The 12,157-nt window shown below is 46.5% G+C and overlaps 2 protein-coding genes across 3 annotated transcripts in view; one reads left to right on the forward strand and one right to left on the reverse strand.

The window, feature by feature from the left end:
• Positions 1-2,433: 2,433 nt before the first annotated feature.
• The window catches only part of LOC118419166 (betaine--homocysteine S-methyltransferase 1-like), an 11,214-nt gene continuing 1,490 nt past the window's right edge, over positions 2,434-12,157 (reverse strand). Inside the window, exons 2-8 of the mRNA XM_035825484.1 lie at positions 8,997-9,105; positions 8,027-8,217; positions 7,052-7,246; positions 6,118-6,229; positions 5,442-5,620; positions 4,862-4,940; positions 2,434-2,715 (exon numbers count right to left, since the gene is read on the reverse strand). Of these exons, the coding sequence (XP_035681377.1) occupies positions 2,444-2,715; positions 4,862-4,940; positions 5,442-5,620; positions 6,118-6,229; positions 7,052-7,246; positions 8,027-8,217; positions 8,997-9,015 (1,047 nt within the window). The 5' untranslated portion in view covers positions 9,016-9,105 and the 3' untranslated portion in view covers positions 2,434-2,443. The remainder of the gene's footprint in view (positions 2,716-4,861; positions 4,941-5,441; positions 5,621-6,117; positions 6,230-7,051; positions 7,247-8,026; positions 8,218-8,996; positions 9,106-12,157) is intronic.
• The window catches only part of LOC118419167 (probable phytanoyl-CoA dioxygenase), a 22,432-nt gene continuing 20,232 nt past the window's right edge, over positions 9,958-12,157 (forward strand). For both annotated transcript variants that reach the window (XM_035825485.1, XM_035825486.1), the window contains exon 1: positions 9,958-10,108. In XM_035825485.1, coding sequence (XP_035681378.1) covers positions 10,003-10,108 — 106 coding nt within the window. In that variant the 5' untranslated portion in view covers positions 9,958-10,002. The remainder of the gene's footprint in view (positions 10,109-12,157) is intronic.

Below are 12,157 nucleotides of genomic sequence, written 5' to 3' on the forward strand. Positions count from 1 at the left end.
CCGACTCCTAACCCTTACCCTAACCCTAACCCTAACCCTAACCTCTTACCCTTAACCCAGCTCCAGCAGATACCCACCGGCACAGTTCACTGTCTCCCCGGCCTGCAGATGGGCCAGTAGTCTTATACAATACGGTGTAGTACATGTTAGTACCTAACCCCTTACCCTAACCCCTAGCCCCAAACCCCTAGCCCCTAACCCTAAACCAGTTCCAGCAGGTACCCGCTGGCACAGATCACGGTCTCCCCGGCCTGCAGATGGGCCAGTAGTCCTACAGAGGGCCGTGTAGTACTTGTTAGTACCTGACCCTAACCCTAAACCTAACCCTAACCCTTAGGCCTAACCCTAACGCTAACCCCTAGCCCTAGCCCTAGCCCTAGCCCTAGCCCTAGCCCTAGCCCTAGCCCTAGCCCTAGCCCTAGCCCTAGCCCTAGCCCTAGCGCTAGCCCTAGCCCTAGCCCTAGCCCTAGCCATAGCCTTAGCCATAGCCATAGCCATAGCCATAGCCTTAGCCATAGCCATAGCCATAGCCATAGCCATAGCCTTAGCCATAGCCATAGCCATAGCCATAGCCTTAGCCATAGCCATAGCCATAGCCATAGCCATAGCCATAGCCATAGCCCTAGCCCTAGCCCTAGCCCTAGCCCTAGCGCTAGCCCTAGCCCTAGCCCTAGCCCTAGCCATAGCCTTAGCCATAGCCATAGCCATAGCCATAGCCTTAGCCATAGCCATAGCCATAGCCATAGCCATAGCCTTAGCCATAGCCATAGCCATAGCCATAGCCATAGCCATAGCCATAGCCATGGCCATAGCCATAGCCATAACCCTAATCCTAACCCCTAACCCTTAACCTGATGACCTGGAGCAGGCGAGTGTCACCATGGTTACTGGTATCAGACACCTTGCGGTGTTCGGTTACATTATATGTAGCATGTGGCAAAACAGAGCTGCGGGCCGGTGGTCATGTATATATAGATATATGAGGCTGCCCAACAAACTCGCCAGAGAGTAAGTGGGACTGTCGAACTAAGGTTAAAAATTACCAGGGCTGCCTACAATGCACACATGTAACCTAGTATATGTATCTTACCTGTTGTAACTTTTTCTCAATATTCATCACGCTGGACACTTGTTGGCACATTTGTCGTAAACCATATATATGTTCTAGAATTTTGCAACAACAGAAACTTAAACAACACTACTTTGTACAAGGAGCGGCGGCTCTCGTGTATAGCTTTCGTTGTATAAGTTGTTCGCAGTTAACTCCTGTCAGCAGCCCTCCTAAAATTACTGTGGGTTGTTTCTATGATTTCCCCAAGCAGACTCTCATGTTAACTCCGGTGTCTATGTACAACAAAAACTCCTAGAATCCTGAACAGGTTCTAGACACTGACTGTACCCACCTTTAGGCTTGGGTTCCTCCATGTTACCTGTGTTGCCGCCCCTCCCCCTGTTTGTACACACACTGTAGATCACATCGCAAGCACACACACTAGCGAGGACTCGCCACCCATGGCCCTACTGACCCCTGGACTTTCTGTCAGTATGTTTACTACGTCGGTAAAAACGTTGCCTTGCTAGATATACTTCATTATAAACACATTCGTATTGTCCCGGATAGACGTACATACCTGTGTCATGTGTGGCGTCGGCGTGGCGCAATGGCTAGAGCGCTGGGCTCAGAAGCAAGAGGTTCGATACTCTGACATGACCCAATGTTGTGTCCGTGGGAGGCGCACCTTCCTCGACGGGCCACTCGGCTAATCTGTTTTAGGTAGTGCTAAAATGTTACATGGATTTGGTGCGACACTGGAACAAGACCTGCAAATTTGCCAAAAGAACCGTATTTTCGCACATGTATTTGTACCTACAAAACATTGCTATAATCTGCCCACTGCTAGAAATAAGAAAACGACAACCCGTGAAAAAAACACAAAGTTTTATTGCTTTAAAGTAAGGAATTTTTGTATTTGTTACATTTGTATTTCTGTATCTGTATCTGTATCTATATAGCCGGTAGCTGGTTATATTACCCTGAACGATCCGTCACACCTAACTTTTGCACATCTATCTGCAAGCGTTCTTTAAAGCTATCCAGAGAAGATGCCGCTACTGTGCTTGGTGATAACAAGTTCCACTCTACGATAGTTCTGGGAAAATACGAATTTTTGAACAAATATATTTCAATTCAATTGGAAGATGCTGTGCCCGCAAAGGTCAGACTTGACAGTAAAATGCAGAGGTGGTAGAAGCAGTCGTTCATCAGATATAACAGACATCCCAGGTCACGGGCCGGGGTCAATAGGAGAGTCTATTAATTCACGATAGGTATATCTTTTTTTTCTTACATTTTTACTGATGCCAAACTCTGTCATTAAGTCCCACGCGAGCGAAGTGAAAGATGTAGACCTGTTACTTATTTTGGAACTCGCAGTTTACTTGTTCAGAACTTGTTTTTGCAGACCTCCTGTGTGTTGAAGTCGATGAGAGTCGGGTCGGTGCCGTAGTACGCGTGTTTGGTCATGTCGGCTGTGTAGCGCGAGGCGGGCGGCTGCCGGCCCAGCGCCTCGGCCATGGCGCGGGTGAAGTGCGAGGCGTTCCCGCAGCACAGCCCGAGGTACCGCACCCCGAGGGCGCGCGCCCGGCGGCTGAAGGCGGCGATCTGAGACCGGCTGCACAGCCACGGGTCCAGGTCCAGAGGGAAGGCGACCTTACCTGCAACAAGACCACAACAACACGCTCTTAACAAAACCACAACATAAACAAGTGTGGAGCAGTGACCACCAATCATGTCTTCCCTATCCTTATAATGCATTTAATGGCAAATAGAAGCTGTCAAAAGTCACCTACCTGACGTTTCGTTCTCGAAAAACTAACATTGAGAGGGTAGCCCGGCTTCTAAAATGTCCATTCTCAACTTTTCGGAACTTTCTGACCGGTGATTTGCATCCAAACGCAACTCGGTGACCTTTGACCCCATCTGGCACTACAATGACAGCTACATAACAAACTTCTTTCTAGTGTTCCAGGCACCCAAAACAGGCTTAAAAGTCTGTTTTTTTCGACATAATAAAAAACCTACAACCCTTACCTGTAGAATACAGCTCCAAGATGCCAACATTTCCAAAGAAAAACACATCTTCTGATACTTTTAAAAATCAATCCTGTGGGGACTCACCGGGGACCTTCTGCGCAGCCGTCAATTAGGGGTCATTGCCCTTGTAGGGGCCCGAACTTGAGAATTGACAAGTTTCAATCATTTCGCATGATGCGAGTAAGAGTTTTCAAACATTATCCCAAGTTTCAAAGCTTTCTGACCAAGAATGCTCCCAGGGGAATGGATCTCATGGCAGGTGTCAGAGGACTTTCCTCAAGGCTTTGGCAGTGGTTTGAGGCATTTGATAGGCTCCATAGCATTAACCAAAAAGTGACACAAACTGAAGAAAAAGTTAAAAGCTGATCTTTCTAGCATAAGGAAAGTATTCTCCCACCATTTACACACCTAAAGTTGTATTGAAAAGCTGCCAGGTTAGACTTTGAAGCATTTTATGAGAGTGCATATTACATTATCAATAAAAGTTACAGAAAGTAAGAAATCAGGCCCAAAACCACTAATATGGCAGAATTTCTCAAGAAATTTCAGTCAGTTGAGTCAGGTAAAGCCTTTCTTTTGCCCATATAACCAATTTTTGGCAACATATTGGCCCCCAATGATATATAAGCCCCAAAGGACACAACTACCCCCCCCCTCATTCTATGCACTCTCATCATCTGCTCCAAAGTGTGGTCTAACAGCATTTAGATACAAATTTTGGTGTCTAAACTGATGGAGAGTAGTCCCCTTATGACAGGGTGAGCAGATTTTACCATTTTCCCCTGTTTGTGCCACTTTTTGCTAAACAATATGAAGTCTAACCAAAGCCACAAACCTTACCACATCCCTCCTGACACCTGTGCTCCCTGGGGACCAATCCTTGGAGTAGGGTCTCCGTGAAGTCTTTAAAACTTGTGACAATGCTTGACAACCCTTCCCGCATCACTTGAAGTGTCTTGACACCTGCTAATTTTGAACTTGACTACCCTGCCGAACATGGCAGAGCAGTGACCACCAATCATGTCTTCCCTATCCTTATAATGCATTTAATGGCAAATAGAAGCTGTCAAAAGTCACCTACCTGACGTTTCGTTCTCGAAAAACTAACATTGAGAGGGTAGCCCGGCTTCTAAAATGTCCATTCTCAACTTTTCGGAACTTTCTGACCGGTGATTTGCATCCAAACGCAACTCGGTGACCTTTGACCCCATCTGGCACTACAATGACAGCTACATAACAAACTTCTTTCTAGTGTTCCAGGCACCCAAAACAGGCTTAAAAGTCTGTTTTTTTCGACATAATAAAAAACCTACAACCCTTACCTGTAGAATACAGCTCCAAGATGCCAACATTTCCAAAGAAAAACACATCTTCTGATACTTTTAAAAATCAATCCTGTGGGGACTCACCGGGGACCTTCTGCGCAGCCGTCAATTAGGGGTCATTGCCCTGTGTGACGTCAGATCCAACATGGCGGCGCTCATGACCGCCGACGAAATCAATACAGGTTTTGTAACTTGAATGGGTGACGTGAACAATTTGATAACGTTCTACAACCAAAAGCAAGACAATCTTTAGATAATGGTATTTGTATCAAATCTTGTGCATGCAGATTCTGTGATCACCATGGTGAGAAGGGCTTGTCATGGTAACGAGCTGTTTCTTGATCACGGTGATAACCGACTGTTATCACCATGGTAACGAAATACTGTTGTCTGTGATCACCATGGAAACGACTTATGCGTGCAGACAATACGATGGCCTCACCATCCGGGTCCTTGAGCGTCATGAAGTGTGGGCTGTCCGGGTGTGTGCGGTACGGGACGGGGGCCGCTACAAGAGGCACCTGGGAGGGGAGATCATGCGGATGTTTCTCACTTTCGTCAATGAAGGTTAGACACCCAGGTAACAACTTACCTATCTACCGTCAGTCAGTCTATGCAAACTATGACTCTACGCAAGTAACAAGTACGCCACGAAATAGCATAACTATGAATTGATGTGCAACGGAGGTGACGTCCAGTAAGAAACAAAATGTAAGACAAAGTTTCTCACCTTGGTAGAAGTACATGTGGAAATCAAAATAAGCTCAGCCAAAAACACATTTACCTGGTCATGATTTAGACTACTCCTCAGTTATCATCTACACTTGCATTTCAGGTTGTAGAAAGAATCTTATTTCCTGACAGTCCTCGGCCTTGTGGAGAGCTATTTACGGTACATTCGTTAGACTTTTTTGGTGTGTGAGCTCTTCAGACTAAGACTTTTTTGTGTGCAAGCTATTCAGACTAAGGCCTTACCATGATTAGACCTTTCGACTAGACCTATCGTGTGGCGTCTCACCGACCTTGATCTTGTCCTTCAGGTCCTCGAGCAGGGGCAGCATGGTGGGCGGGCCCCGGCCGCAGTTCAGCCCGACGGCGGCGGCTCCGGCCTCCGCTAGCCGCACCAGCGCGTCCCCTAGCGGGACCCCGTCAAACAGCAGGTCTCCGCGGTGCTTACTGATGCCAACTACAGCCGGTAGACCTGGCAAGGAACAGACAGGAAAGAGTACAGAAAAAGGTCAAGGTTAAGATAGACCTACAGCCTTTTTGAGAACGTTAAGCGACATTGGGTTGTTGTTCAAAACATGTGTCTAACAACAGAGTAACATGGCAGTTTGATTAGATTGAATAGATTGTGAAAAGTCCCTGTCACAAAGCAACAGAAAATCGATTGGCCGACGAGTCTGCAAAGTCTTAATGGCATTGATAATTTTTCGGCAGTGACACGCCCGGTGTTCTGTCGATCGAAAGAAATTGCAATGGTGGGAGGGGGTTCAAGATCTATTCCAATTTCAAAATCTCATGAAGACCTGTAACCCATGTACTGAATGGTCCTGAATATCAATATAATCCCTCCATGCCTTCTAGAGTTATGCTGTACATCCAGAAAGGCTTGTACACACAAAAGGGCATACATACATAAAGACATAACCACAAGTACAACCGAAAACATAACCTTGCTGGCGATGGTAACCACACCTTTCCCGTACTGCTTGACGCACTCCAGAGCGAGGCTGGCCTCGGCGTAGGCGAAGAAAGTCTCGGCGTAGATGAAGTCCGCCCCTCCCTCCACGGCCCACTCAATCTGCTCCTGTCATAGGGTTCAGAGACAAGGTGTTGTATCAAAGATGTGCTTATATCCATGACATGCTTCAAAGCACCCCCTTGGATATCCTGAACACGTCGCAAGCGTAAACCATCACCGCTTGCGATCCTGTCAATCACAGACGACACCAGAAGAGCACATCCTGGATATCCACGACTTGGACGGAGCACGTTTTGGATAGGTCACGAGGCCCCCCGAAAAACCAAAGAGTACATAACTGGAGAAAAGCGCATTACATGTTGCTCGAAAAGAAACGACACTGTACTTTTGGCGACGCCTCAGGTCCGAGGATATTTCAGGGATGGATAATTAGCGGGAATCACATGTGTTAAGAATGTATGGAACTCCTTGTCAAAGAACTAAACTGTGGCATTTATAAGAAGATTAGACTTGGCATCTCAGGTAAACAAGACGAGTATTTGAAGGCAATTTACTGTCTACAATTGGATAAGACCCGGAGTTCACTCCCAGACGTCGACGTTTCGCGTGACATCCAGCATTCAATCGTCACTACAGTGGACTTGCAGAATATATCAATAAAGTAGAAGCCAGTTAATTTCACAATGGATTAACGCAAACTTCTGCTAACTGCACGGAGACCCCAAACGGTGCCGTCTAGCTAGATAACTTAGCATTACTGCACCATGGTGCAGCCGGATACATGTAATTGCACGAAATTCACAAAAAAGGCCGTGCAATTAAGCGGCTTCCACTGTACTAGAACAGCTAACGAAAAGCCATTGAACGTGTTGAATGTCACTAAATCGTAAGGAGTTTTTTTGTGGCATTTTATATCCAACTCCTTACCTTGAACATGGCGCGTGCCTTCGGTTCCCAGGCCGGGTCGGTTGCGTCATAGATGTTGGTGCCGCAGATGTTTCCCGCCATGAGCGTGCCGGTGTCGTCTGCCACCTTCCTCGCCAGGCGCAGCGCCGTGCGGTTCATCCGCTCCAGGTCCGCCTCCCGCCCGACCAGCCGCAGCTTCTCTCGGTGCGCGTAGAACTGAAGGAAATAACTGCATTGAAGCAGGCTTCCTACCTTCATAGTCGTGCCGTGTAAGAGAGAAGCTGAGAAAAGCACCTTCCTGGCTTTAAGTCCATTATTCCATTAAAACCTCGCATTGACAGACTTAAAAATGGGAATCATAAAAAAGACAAGCTGTCACAACTCGCATCGGAAGGGTAGTCCGACCTCTAAAGTGCACATTTCTATACGGCAGAAATTCTCGGGAACCGCATGCAAACGAACCTTTGTGACCTTTGACCCACATGCGCAACTTCCAAATTGCACTATTCTAGAGTGTACCGGACACTATCAGCTTAGCTAAATGTATTTTATTAACAAAATAATGGCAAATCCCTAACCTACAACTTCCACCTCCAAAATGCCAAATTTCCAAAGAAAACTTTTTTTCAGTTTGTATAGTTTTTGCAAGGATGGACCCCCTGCGTAGGCTACTGGCCTTTTTTGCCGGACAGACGTGTGAAGAAAACTGTATCGCGATTCTCGACAAAGATGATTAGCTCCTGTACATACTTAAAAGCGAAAATGCGTTCCAAGTTAGAACAACAAAGAATTCTGACCCAATTTTCGGCTGCCCTTGCCTTCATCGTGTTTGAATGATCAGTTTGGTCACGGGACCTACGTACACGTGAAGTCATCAACAGTCAAAAGTGCCAGAAGTTTAATGGTGTCAATTTGTTTTAAGATTAGTGTTTGTTTGTTTTTTTCATACCAATTTTTTCGCAATGCTGTACAAAGAGTCACAAATGTAATATTTACCGTGAAGGCCAGCACCACGTCACTTCCGGCGTGCACGAACTCCCTATGCAGACCCTCCACCAGTTCCGGTTGCTCGATGACGACTTCCGGTACGAACCCGCCGGCCTGCAGGTAGCCGCGTCGCTCGAACTCGAACAGATATCCCTCCGCGCATATGACAGTCTCCCCATCCCTAAACCGCTCTAACAAACCTGGAAGTACCGCGGACAAGATAGTAGGTCGTACCAAATTGTGTTACACAGACTACTAGTACACCATTCACAAATCAAAGCATGGATTCACCCCTAGCCTGTGCCTACACAATCTCTCGCTGGCTGGGGTTAATGACCCCCTAGGGCGGAGGCAATATTGTAGGGCCGGCCGCTAGGAGCGCGATTTTAGTCAGGCAAGATTCACCCCCTCTATAAAAACGTGTTTGGTCCGCTCCATTCGAGTCAAACTGTACTTTGTGACCCTTTGTACTTTACCTCATGTCACCTTTAATATCAATCACAGAAGCTACTAAAAATTCAAAACGTAGGACTATTCATTATCCTCTGCCTCCAGAGAAGAAGTCAACCCCTTTACTAGTTTTAGTAATGCATGTAGAAACATTAGAATGTTAGACGTATAGAATACGACATTTGTTACTTTTCTACTGTTCGGTAACCTTGCAATTAGCCTACTGGCATGAAGTTGCAAATAAAGCTGCTATTGTTAATATTATTCACGACATACATGTTTTGAACATTCCAGTAGCTACTAAATAGTCTCCAAGCAGACCCTACGGTGCCTTACAGATAATTTCAAAGCTGGCAAAGGAGTATAGCCGGCCAAAGGGAGATATCCGGCCAAAGGGAGTCAATTGGGCACCGTCCCTTGCCAGCTTTGATGCTATTTTTAAGGCACCGTAGGGTCTGCTTGGAGACTAGCTACCAAATAGCTTTGGAAAATCTACCCATTTCACAGTTGGACGGATTGGCATTCTCACCTTTTGCCTTGCCCGCCATTGTTTCTCACCAGCGGTGTCGCCAACAAGTTTGGACTGTACACAAAGCGTCGAGTCCGGTCTGAACTGCCTCGAACCAGTTCGGATCCACCTAATAGACTACATAGAATTATTAGCAAGCAATGACGAAATGGCTGCAGTGCGGACTCATTGAACAACTATAAAGATCAACATTGTGTCGGTGCGGTTCCCGAGTTATAAAGCAATAAAAGCCCCAAATCTGTATGTGTAACGTTGTCATTTGTGTATTTTATGTCCAGGAAGACTAGCATTGTACATTGTTTGTAGCTCTGCTAATGGTCGAATAAAGCCTCTAAAGCCTCTAAAGCCTCTAACTCTTTACCACCAGGCTTCAACTGTCTGTCGTAGAGATATCTTTTCCAAAAGTCTCCAACAAATAAATCAGGTCCTTGCAGTTCCACGAAAACTGCTGGGAGGCGATTTTACAAGGGGCCAAGAGCCACTGAAAATCATGACCAATTCATGTCCATATCGATATCATACCGAAACCAGAAGTCCTGCTGCAGTACCATAGAGAGCTGCTAGGGGCCCGTACTTGACCGTCCCATCGTTTCACTGTAACCTGTAGACATGCATCACATTCAAAATATCATAAAGATCTACTCTCAACTTATCGAGCTATGCCGTCAAAACACTCGCATTTCCACCCTACATCTGCTTGGAGTTTACCCTCTGGCTGACCCCAAAACAAACTTGATGTCGACAACTGTACTGTGTAACCTTTAGTTTATACGCTAATGTCGCAGTACGCGTATAAGGTGTGGCAGATTAACAGTCACATAAACGGACACAGTGTGGCAGATTACACCGCCACATAACAGTGCACCAGTTTCAATTGATCTCAATTCACCACCATTCAGTGCAAATATCTCCTAGAGGAGCTTGTGCCGGCCCGTGACGGCGTCTGAGAGTGAGAGCTTGGCCAGCTGCCAGCTGCGTAGGTAAACATCCCGGGCAGAGTGACAACATGGCGCACGCCGTGGATCCGGAGGTTCTGCGGGAGTACCGAGAAAACGGCGCCGTGTGTCTCAGGAACGTCTTCTCCGCGGACTGGGTGGACAAGGTCAGGAAGGGTAAGGTGGCAGACGTCTTCTGTGTCTTACTGTGGACAGCCCCACGTCCCGACTCCGTTCTGTTCCGCCCCCCTCCCCCGTGTTTTATAAGGTTAAAGGTCCGACGATAGTCACGACCTGACTTGTGTTTTGGTTTATAAAGGCAAGCAGGTTAAAAGGGATGTCAGAGACAAAGGGCTGAAGTTAAGACAGCTGCAGGTAGAGCCCTACCTGGAAGAGGACTGACTCTCTGACTCTAATCTAGAAGTAAAGTTGGTTATACAGTAGGGTACTGTCACAGTGTGCATGACAACGTTACCGGATATGCACGTTATCCAAGACAAGTCGTCTCGGAACAAAAATATCGATATAAACAAAACAAAACAACTTATTCATTTGAGAAGGAGGAGTTCCACGACCTCATACCTCCACCAGATGTAGTCTTTATCCCTTAGGGACCTGACGTCATTTACTGGGGGGAGGGGGCTGGTGCAAAATAGGTCTGGTAAAAAATTTTTCAATGGCCCCCCCCCTGCCCCCCAAAATTTTTCAATGGCCCCCCCTCGCCCCCAAAAATTTTTCAATGGCCCCCCCCTCCAATTTTTCCTTACCTTTTCCATTACACACAGTCTGTCATTAAATAATATAGCAATAACAATAGCGGTAGCGTTGTTTGAACGTGACGACGATCGGCCCCGGGTGTAAAGACCCGCGCGTCAACAAATTACGCACGTTGGAGTCCTGCTGGGGCATATGTTATCTCCCAAAGTTTTACAACAGCCGAGTTTTCATGTAGCACTTGATGTTGTTACACTCACGCTGCAACGGTTATAAGACTTACCTTGTCTGATATCACTTCTCCAATCTACGTGAAAAAAAGTCTCTGGTAACGTTTAATACGCAAGATCACGAAACTGAACGTTTCCGCCAGACCGACGGCTAGCTGTTAAAGGCCGTCCAGGGATCGGAGGGCCGAAGGCCCGACCGGTCTCGGGGGTTAGGGGCATGCTACCCGGGAAATTTTGATATTTTTGACCCTCTAAAACGAAATTTCCCGCATTCTGTGAGGCAAAAAAATTTGGATTTTGTGCGTCCACATCAACAAAGAGAAAAGCGGGCGGGGAGGGGCGGGGCGGTAATCCAACTTCGGCGATCTTTTCCACCACACATGTACGAAATTTACACAAAAGAAAACAAATTAATGTTGTAGATGGAAGAGACTTGGGTACATTTTAGCGATATCGTTTCGAAAACCGCTTCAAGACTGCTTCAATCTTTCCAAAACGGGAGTTATTTCGGCCAATTGCAACCTACAAACTTGCCAAAAAAAATTCGCGCCACCATGACGTCATATGCAGCAGAGAGCCCGCTGTCACGAAAGTAAACATCGTAATGTTTTATCCCGTTGCCGTCCGTGAACCATTCTGTATACAAAGAACAGATGCACGCAGGATTGATATTTATACCAATTTTAGTTTCTATAGTTTTCTTAAACTTCGTGCGAACATGGAATCACACGACAGAGGCGGCTGCAGAAAATTTCTCAGTATGGGGAGGGCGAACTATATCAACGTAATCCTTGGGGGTCCGGGGGCATGCTCCACCGGGAAAATTTGGAAATCTTGACTATCTGAAACGGTCTTTCCTAAATCTTGATGGGCAAAATTTGCTGGCAGACTAAGCTTTAAGTTTAATAGCCTTTCTATTAGAACTTCACATGGTTTTGAGGGCGCCGACGCCCCCAACGTATTTCCACAATTTCGAGCGCCGGGCATGGCACGAGCCGCCGCAAGGTAGGTCTGGAGAAATGTCATTCAAATGATGAAGTTTGGACCCTCTGAGACACGATTTTCTGCATTTTGAGGGATAAACTTCGCTGGTAGACTATGCTAAATGTAATGACAATTTTCTGTCAGAGGAAGAGACTTTTGATGGCGACGAGCGCCGAAGTGTTGTGTGCACCAGAGGCGCAAGCCGTCGCAAGGGACGTCCAGAGAAAAATTGAAATCTTGACCATCTGAAACTTCATTTCCTGCATTTCAGGGGCACATTTTGGTAGTATTTATCAAG

The sequence above is a fragment of the Branchiostoma floridae genome, chromosome 7 (assembly GCF_000003815.2).
Source record: "Branchiostoma floridae strain S238N-H82 chromosome 7, Bfl_VNyyK, whole genome shotgun sequence".
Classification (NCBI taxonomy): domain Eukaryota; kingdom Metazoa; phylum Chordata; class Leptocardii; order Amphioxiformes; family Branchiostomatidae; genus Branchiostoma; species Branchiostoma floridae.